At 46.4% G+C, this 9,530-nt stretch overlaps 1 protein-coding gene across 6 annotated transcripts in view; it reads right to left on the minus strand.

Moving 5' to 3' along the window:
• Positions 1-60: 60 nt before the first annotated feature.
• Positions 61-9,530, minus strand: part of LOC103130272 (nck-associated protein 5) — a 30,052-nt gene continuing 20,582 nt past the window's right edge. For 2 of the 6 annotated variants that reach the window (XM_016665780.1, XM_016665781.1), the window contains 5 exons: positions 8,735-8,911; positions 5,864-8,661; positions 5,609-5,723; positions 3,744-3,810; positions 61-976 (listed from right to left, as the gene is read on the minus strand). In XM_016665780.1, coding sequence (XP_016521266.1) covers positions 579-976; positions 3,744-3,810; positions 5,609-5,723; positions 5,864-8,661; positions 8,735-8,911 — 3,555 coding nt within the window. In that variant the 3' untranslated portion in view covers positions 61-578. Of the gene's footprint in view, positions 977-2,983; positions 3,461-3,554; positions 3,594-3,743; positions 3,811-5,608; positions 5,724-5,863; positions 8,662-8,734; positions 8,912-9,530 lie in introns of those variants that run through there. The other 4 variants (XM_016665784.1, XM_016665786.1, XM_016665785.1 and 1 more) reach the window with 4 other exon arrangements.

Below are 9,530 nucleotides of genomic sequence, written 5' to 3' on the forward strand. Positions count from 1 at the left end.
GCTCATATATTTAGCTTAACAAATTTAGCCACTGAAAATATTAACCTAATTACTTAGCATAGGGACGTAGCTTAAGCTAACAGTCAAATATTTTAGGAGCAGGTCACATTAGCAAGGCATTCTTTAGCTTTTGGTTCATAATGTGGCAACCGTGTTTGTCTTAAGGAGTTAGCTTAAGCTAACATAAGTTCAAACATTCAGTCTAATAATTTAGCTTCTGGTAACATTAGCGTGACACATTGTTACTTGTTGCCACAACAAAGAATTGTTGTGCCAATGCCAATTACTTGTTAGCTACAAGTAATTATAGCACAAATACTTGTGGTAAATGAATCTATTAATTTAGCACAAGTTAGAACTAGGTAAATATATTGAGATGAATGATTTAGCCTCATAAAATATTAGCCTAATTGCTTAAGACAACATATTAGCTCAATCCTTTTGCAAAAAGATTTAGCTTAAGCTAGCACCATCCTACAGTGTCAACAAGGCCACTATGCTAGGTGTGACCTGTAGCTTTATGACTCATGGATGAACCTGATTGTGACCTGCTGCTGCCTAAAGGAACCAACAGACCATCAGGTCTCTGCGTTAGCTGCGTTACCTCTGGGCGGTCTGGGCAGCCTGCTCTGGGTGTCACACACACTGGCTGGGGTCACAATGGGGTGAGACGAGGGCTGGAGGAAGGCCACAGTGGGGAAAGGCACCGACGGGATCATGGAGGAGTCGGACAGGGAGGCGGGGAGGCCTGAGCGGCCGCCGTCCCTGCCGCTGGACGGGACTCTCCACCGGGGCAACGGGGACGGGGACACGTCTTCACTGGAGGAACCGGGAACACTGGGAGGGCTGAGGGACTGCTCGGGGGTCGACGAGGATTTGGGAAGGAAGCTGAGGATGGAGGAGAAGAAGGAGCAGGATTCTGGGAGGGGAATGGTCCCGATTCCACTGTCCAGCGTCCGCATGGTGCAGCGCGATCCTGCGGCACAAGGAGGACAGCTGCAGTGGCTCACAGGGAGTTAGCCGCTAGCAGCTAGGTAGCTAGCAGCTAGCCTCTATGCAGCTACCAGCTATTAGCTAGCCGCTAACAGTTGGCATGATGAAAGAGCAGGAAGCATGGCTGAAGTGGAGCTGTGAAGCTTTGAAACGCGTTTATGGACGAAGTAATTAGCCACTCAATTAGGAGACGTTTTAATCTGAGAGGAAAATCAATACGATCACTTTACAAATTAAATCTGATTGATTTCAGGGTAGAAATGGAGAATGAGGCAGATTGACTAGAACAACTCTTTGTATTCTTTATGATGAATAAAAAAACATTTTCTGTTGGTCAGATACTTTTCTCTCTGCCTCCTGGTTTTCCTCAGTTTGCTGGAAGTTTGAGTTAATGTCCAAAACATTTAATGCTTCATCACAAAATGAGAATAAGATCCAGATATGAGCCCACTTTAACCGCCGCTCTGTCTGAACGACGCTAGATGAGTGTTACCATGCTTTGACTGCAAACATGAAATGCACATAATGGTTCAGCATGGTGTGAACGAAATGCTTCATTTTTAACTCAACAGACTATTGATCGTTTTACAGGTTAAAGCCATTCAGAGACCGACTTCACTCCAACATCACGAATAAACACAGGGCAGGAATCCAGAGAAACAAGCTAGCATCCATCTAGCATCTAGCTAGCATCCAGCTAGCATCCATCTTGCATCTAGCTAGCATCCATCTAGCATCTAGCTAGCATCCAGCTAGCATCCATCTTGCATCTAGCTAGCATCCATCTAGCATCCAGCTAGCATCCAGCTAGCATCCATCTAGCATCCATCATGCTAGCATCCATCTAGCCTGCAGTGTGGAGAGCTTTCGTGTTTTGCTCTGCAGGTGTTAAGCCTGCAGAGCTGAATCCCAGAACGTTGCGGTTTTTTCCTCAGTCGGGATGTTTAACACCTGAAAGTCCGACACACGTTTCAGACGTTTCTTCTGTTAGGAACCAAAACGTTTAACACTTCCAGCTGCTTCGCCTTAATTTATCTGTTTTTATCCAAACTCATCAGATTCACATCCCATCATTTAAACCCTGACCAACACCGACATGGAAATCTGGAATGACCCCTGGGAAGGGTCAAAGGTCACCTCCAAACCATCTGATAATTCTGGTTCTTTCTCAGTTAGTTCTGGTTTTTAAACCTTTTATGATTCCCTCCTGAAGGGAAACCTGAATAAATAAATCAGTCAAAGCCTCAATTATTATGTGAGAAACGCAGCTGGAGGTAATTGGATAATGGAAAGTTTTAACTTTCTCTCTCAGTTTACTGAATTAAGTGAAGGTGATGTTTTCTCCTGGTCTGGTGTTAAAATCATCCCGGAGCTGAAAGCTAATTCTCTCAGCTGACGGAGCAGAGCTGAAGTTTTAATGAGGTGATTAACCCCAGAGGTCGGCGTCTCCGGGAATCCAGCAGCTCTGATGTTTCCTCCGCCAGCCAATCAGGTTCCAGCGCCGCCTGTCAGAAAACTTCAACAAGCTGCTGCACAAAGCGACACTAAAACCAGAACAAATCAACTAAAACCAGAACAAGCCAACTAAAACCAGAACAAACCAACTAAAACCAGAACAAACCAACTAAAACCAGAACAAACCAACTTTCACTGCCGCTTTGTTCCAGCCGCCAGCAGCGAGTGGGACGGGTTGGATCAGGAATCGGATCTGAACCACAACATCATGATGGACGACGGGCCAACAGGAACCTTTCATTAAAGAAAACCAGACTTTAACAGCACCATCCAACTTATAGTAACATCCAATCATAAAGGAGCAGCTGGAAAACGGTTTCTCTTAAACTGATTCGGCTGATTTCGTTTCATCTGATGGGATTTTATGTGACAGACGGAGAAATAAAGGAAAATGACTCGTAACTTCCTCTGCTATGAATGAAAATCTGAAAGCTGTCGATAAAATTTGCATTCAAACGAGCGATGGATCTTTAACACGTTCATCTTGATCAACTGAATACATAAATTTTAATGCATTAAAACTTTTCAGGCAGGAACCTTTGTATTCACATGTTTCTGGTACAGCCATAAATCTGACACACATCGCTAACAATAGCGATGAAGCTGCTTCTCAGTTAATTTCTGCTTCTAAGCGATCTGATTGGACACTGAAAAATACTGCTGTTGTGTGCAAATTATGCCAAAAGCAGTTAGCCTATCAGTGAAGTTATGCTAGCTTGAAATAGCATCTCAATGCTAGCATGTAGCAGCCAATGCTAATGTTAGCTTCCACATTTCTAAAGAAGCTCCATGATTGATCAGAGCTTCCTGAATCTGATGGATGAAGAAAAGATTAAAAACCAGAAATATTCAGCTCAGGATGGAGGTTAAACCAGGTGGAAAATGTTGGAGCAGAATCTGAACGCTGGAGGCTGAAATGGTTTGAATGCAGAGCAGGAACTGATCAGATGAACTGTGGATGAATGGAGAAGCACAAACTGACAGAACTCAGCATTTTGCAGTTTGTTTGACTGATTTTAGGGTTTTCATCATGTTTCATGACTTACACACGTCTGTCATATTTGGTCTTCACTTCTGTCTGCAAACTGTAAAATGGCAAGCACAGACAAAACCTTAATGCCTGGACGCTCCACCATCGGTCACAAGCCAACGCATCACGATGCTTTTAAAGGAATCAGGACATTTAGGTGCTGTCTACGACTGAACCCTCGACCCGGCAGCAGGAGGAGGCTGACCTATGACTGCGTCCTGGCTCCTCACACCGGATCCATTTTCACCGTCAGGTCTTCGGTTCATCATCTGCAGAGAAATCAGAATGATCCGTCACAAGACGTTCTTCGTCCTTTCTTCACTCATAACTTCAACCTCGTAAGTCACTGGACCAACCTGGTTCCCTTTAACCGGACCAGACCCAGTTTCTGAGCTGGTCTCGGTGCGCTTCCAACCCAACTCTGCGGTGAAACAGACGGGCCTCGATCCGAACCAACTACAGGAACGTCTTTTGGACTTCCTGAGCCACCGTAGCTTCAGTGTTGCCAGCGCTGCTACTGCATTCACTGACTGCACTGCATGAAGCAGCGCTAAGTGAACTGCTCTTGGCCTCCAGAATGGTGCTGCAGGTGCAACAGAAATGCAGCAGCAGCGTTTTCATGTTTGTTTACGTCCCACCCCCTTCATTTCTGTACAATGGGAGCAAAGATCATCACCCATTTGGCTTTGATTACAATTCTTAGTCCGCTTTCAAAAAGCACTATGTGAAAGCTGACAGATCAATTAAAGTTTGGTCCGGACCAAAGGACTTTCTACCGTCATGGCGGATTGAAAATGGAGGCTGAGCTGTTCTTGATGGATCAGTTTCCATGAACTGGACAGGCCAATCAGATCGCTTGGCCTGGCTTGTGTAACAGAGAGAGGAGCTTATGTGTGTCTGTGAGTTTTGATCAAAATGATTGAAGGGTTGTATGAGTTTGTGATATTTTTAATCAACACATATGTTTGGAGCCACCTAGTGGTGTGATGAGGTCCTTCAGGCTCCCCCACCAGATTGCTGGTGCTGGTGGAGGTGGGTGTGAGAGAGGCAGCGCTTCACTTCTTTTCTTACTTAGGGTCATATTTTTCTAGTTCAACAATTAACGAGGTACTATAAGAATATTTAACATCTACAAATATAATTTGTAAAGTTTTTCTCGTGGTTGGGCTGGAAAGATGTGACCCTATGAGTGGGAGCTGGTGTTCGTGGCTGACCACTCGGTCACGGCGCTAACCGTGTCTTTTATTTTTCAGCCTGTCGGACCGCTTGGCTGCGGTCAGTCACATTGTGAGGAGTTTTTATTCTGTATTGTACTAGGTGACCGACAACTAGACAAGAAGAGTTACACTTGTTCCGCCTCTGGCGTGGTTCCAGCATGTGAGGAAGAACCGTGCAGGATCCACAAATGGAGAAGAATCTGAATGGGGCGGACCGGGTAAGAACCAGTTAAACCAGCGCCTGTGGAGGTCAGGATTTAGTTCTTACATCTGGGCAGCAGGATGGTATCTTAGGATTGCTGAATAAGGTCTTATAACGGGAGCTCTAGCTAAGAAGCACTTCTTGATCAGTTGATCAGAAATGGTTTGGCCTTCAGTCTGTGTAAAGAGTCACTATGACAGATGAGAGAAGAGTTGTAAAAGAGTCGATTAAGAACATGTCCTGGTGACCAGGCTTGTTAAGGTAGGCACAGGTTACTTTCCACATAAATGTGTTGCTGCAGCGCCACCTGGCGCATGACATGATTATCACTGCAGATTACTCTGATGACTTGGAGTCGTCAGAGTGACAGAAGGATTTTCCTTCTGTCACTATCTAACTGGAAAGTATTGGTTCAGCTTGTGTTATTTCAGTTTAAAAGGTAAAAGAGTGGGGCGCTGTGGTGGCGCCGGGCTTGAGCACAGCCCACATTTGGATGCAGGTTCGATTCCCGGACTGGTGACCTTTGGCGCATGTCTTCTCCTGTCTCTCATTACCCACTTTTCTGTCAATTCACTATCAAATAAAGGCCACTGGAGCCAATAAAACCTTAAAAAAAGTAAAAGAGTCCAGTTGGACCATTCAAAGTCCTACCTGGGGGTCCGCTATGATGCTAGCATGTCCTTGGATCTCAGTGAGGGACATTCCTGGACAGGGCATTGAGATGCAGGCCCGAACCGCATCATGGGGCTCTCTTATTCCCACAGAGCTGAAAGAAAAACTATTCATCAACCGTTTCCTGTCATATGGACTCAGGAAGCTGAGGATTTACTCAACTATCACAAAGAGTCTGTGACGCTGTAGGGGACACGTCTGGACATGCTGAGAGGATGCGTCTGTGTGTCTTACCATTCTTTTCCATCGCTTTTTCGTCTGTCTTTCTTCTTGTCTGACTTTGCACTCTTTCCTCCCAGCAGAGATGTAATCTTTTGTTCCCGCTTTTCTTCCTTTGCTTTTGGTGGATCCGTCTTTTTGTTGCTTGGAGCCGGAAGTTTACTCTTACGGAAACCAAACCAACTTGCAATGCTGGAGCCAGACTTTTGCTTCACTTCGTTTGTTTTCTCATGTTCCTGTGACTTGTGCAAGTTCTCCTCAATGCCAAGCATCACCTTCTCTTCGATGGTGGTTATGGTGCTTTGTCTCTCGGGTTCCTCAGAGACCGGCTCACCAAAGGCGCTGGAAAACTGCTGCTCGATCTGAAGGCGCCTCGCCTGCTCTCTCTGCAGCTTAAGACTCTGAAGTCTTTCACTGGATGAACCCAGATGTGACGGGACTGTCAGTCCTTCCTCAATTAGAAAGTTGTTTAGTAGGGATCGATTCATTGGACAGTGGTAGCTACTGGAGCAGCTCATGCTACCAGGAAGGACATCCCCAAGAGAGTTCAGTGAGCTCCCTGAATGGGTTTTGATCTGCGTCCGGACCTTCCCAGACCTGTTGAAGCTCGGTCTGTCCATGTAACGTGCACCGAAGCTCTGACTGCGAGCTTTAGCTCCATTCATGCCCATCACTGGTTTGAGAAGAGGTCTGGTCGACACAGACACGGAGCGTTTAAACAGCCAGCCTTGCTCATCAAAGCCCCAGTCCAGCATCCCGCTGGCGTCAGACGCTGCAGGCTGCAGAGGCTCAGAGTCCAGGGAGTTGCAGCGGGTCTCAATCTTCCGGCAAGACTTCTCCTGTGAACCAAATTCATGCATCACTTGGGGATCGCATGTAAATGCTTGAAAAGTCTGCAGACTGTTTGGGTTGTCATAACTCTGTCTCCCCAAGATCAAGAAGGTACTGGTGTTCTGTCCAGAGATTGCTTCATGAGACTTAGCATTCACAGGAAGTGTCCTTTTCACAGCATTTGAGGAGGATGTGTGGAGATTACTGGGAACCCCATGATAGTAAACATTAGAGAAACCGGTAGGCAGGACTTCAGAAAGCTTTGGCTCACTAATGCTCTGCTGGGATCTCTGTAGGATGTTCTGGTTTGTTGATCCATTCTCATTGCGGCATGCGGTGATTCTGTCCGGCTGAACTGAGTCTGAGGATTGTGATTCTTGAACGGGGAGGTGAGGAATCTTTGACCCATCGGTAAGGAAGGTTTTGAGGGAGACATCTCTCATTTGCAGGTCAGCAAGTTGATTATCTTTTATGGTATTGGACTGCTGAGTCTCTAAAACAGAACTGAAGTCAGTAGCTGTTGATGGCTTGCCAGTGGTTAAGCTTTGAGGCTGAGTTGCCAGTTTTTTGTCTTTGGTTGTGCTGTCGGAGCCGGCTTTAAGGAGAAGAGAAGTAATTTGGCCTGGTGGCAGCGGTGGAGACGGAGACCTTCGCTCTGATCTGAACGCATCTCCCTGGTCCTCTTGGCGTCTCTGTTTCCTCGGTGAACAGGGCAGGTTGTCATAGATGCTCTCTTCAGCACAGTCATTGCTTGAGACTCTAGTTGATGGTTTTGTTGGACTCTTCAGGCTGTCCTTGATGCCTGGTGACTTAAGGATCTTTGACTGTTTCACAGGAGATGCGAGCGGAGACAGATGTTGCATACTCTCAAGACACTTGGAGCCGACTGGTGTTGAAACATCTTGATCTTTGTCAGTTTTAGATAATGTGCACTTGCTGGAACCGTGAGGGTTGGACCGTTTGCTGGGCACACTGTGTCCTGGAGAGGTTGCCTGTCCTTTCGGTCTTTGACCCTTGATGAGCTTCTGATGTAGAGGAGAATGGGTGTGTTTAAGCTGATCTTGGCCTCCATCTGCACTCTTGCTTCTCAGAATGAAAGCTTTTCTTGCTGAGTCACAAAACTGAGGTTTTGGTTTCCTCTGTGGAGATTCTGAGCTGGTCCAGTCCCTGCTGTCCCGACCGGCTGGGTTTGCCTGGTCTCTGCAGTGGGGCACTTCCATTGAAGCGCTTCGCTGTCTGGCTTCATTCATGCAGCTCAGAGCTCTGGTTGCAGAATGCTGAGCTGAGGAACTCGCCTCATTTATCTCTGCTTCTGTTTGCTTCATAGGAAGTCTGCCTTGCTGTCTTTGGCTGAAGTCCAGCCTGGATTTACGGTCACTGGCCTGTTCTTGGTTATTATTCCTGTCGCTGAGCTTCACTCCTGATATGTGTCTATCTAATGAGTTTCTGTTGAATCCCCCAGACTTTGTGAGGCTATCTGTTGGACTCACACCAGGTTTAACGGTGGGGGCCTCTAAAAACGGGAAGTTGTCAGAGTCGGGTGAGGGGAAGAGACCGGAGCTAGCTGGAAGAATCGAGTCTTCATGAGAAACTTTGTTATCATCTGCAGAAACCTCCAATGAGTCCAAATGAAGACGTTTTTTTGTTGATTGTTTGCCAGATTCATCTGGATCATCAGAGTCCAGGATGGACGCCTGCAGCTCGGCTGTCAAAGGTTTTCTTGTTGAACTTTTCTTAGCAGGAGACCCTTGTTGGCGCGACTTGACACCAGAGGAGTAAATGCCCTCGTTTGAGGTCATGCAGTCTTTGCAGTGTGGAACAGCTGCAGCTGAGGTTGCCTCTTTGGACTTGTTCATCTGGAGATGCTTGAGGCCTTTCAGGATATGCCCCTCCTTCCATCCCAGGTCTGTTGGCTCAATGAACACTGAATGATTGCTGGATACTGAGCCTGTGCTCATACGCTTGTCCCGGCTGGAGGCACACTGTGGAGACATTAGCAACCGTTACAATGCAAGTTAAAGATAGAAAATAAGACCAACAAAACAAGAAACGTACCTGCTTGGAGAAGCCGCGTCCATCTGCCCAGGTATGGGAACCACTGGAGTATTCACTGCAAGCACTGGACAGAGACAGCTCACTGCCGCTGCCGCTGCTTCGTGGGCAGGTCAGGCTCAGTAGGCTGGGCCATCTTCCTGCAGCAATACTTCTGGCTTTTCCGTTTCTTTGGACCTCCTGGAAAAGATTTTATAAGTGATCAACCACTGGGAATCACAGGGAGACTCAGAACCGTCGACTATCCAAACCAACCAAAATAAAAACAGAAGTGACGCACCGCTCACAGTAAAACACTCATCCGATTTACTGACAAATCACTGGAAGCTCATTAGAGACACATTTTATAGTAAAGATTTATCTGGTCCAGTTGAAGCTGAAACTAACTGAACCGAGTCCGAGGTTTTCTGCAGAACAGCACGAGATGAAGATTGTTGTTTCGGTCCAAAACAACAAACTGATCCAGAACCAGCCAGCTGTTCTCTCCATACGAGTCTGATGGTCCGTCTCCATGTTTCCAGGTGACTTGGAAAACCCTGTCTGAGTCCGTCTCCGTTCCCCGTCGATGTTTACCGAAATCAGAACCTTAAACACTAATTCCTGTGGTGGGCTAAGTAAAACGTTAGCTGCACTAATCCTAAAGCAATAATCATAAACTTTAATTCTGCTAACGCTAAAGCGCTACACCACCATGGTATTTAGCACAAGCTAATGCTAACATGCTACACCACCATGGTATTTAGCACAAGCTAATGCTAACATGCTACACCACCATGGTATTTAGCACAAGCTAATGCTA

Source organism: Poecilia formosa, unplaced genomic scaffold (assembly GCF_000485575.1).
Source record: "Poecilia formosa unplaced genomic scaffold, Poecilia_formosa-5.1.2 Scaffold619, whole genome shotgun sequence".
NCBI classification, from domain to species: Eukaryota; Metazoa; Chordata; class Actinopteri; order Cyprinodontiformes; family Poeciliidae; genus Poecilia; species Poecilia formosa.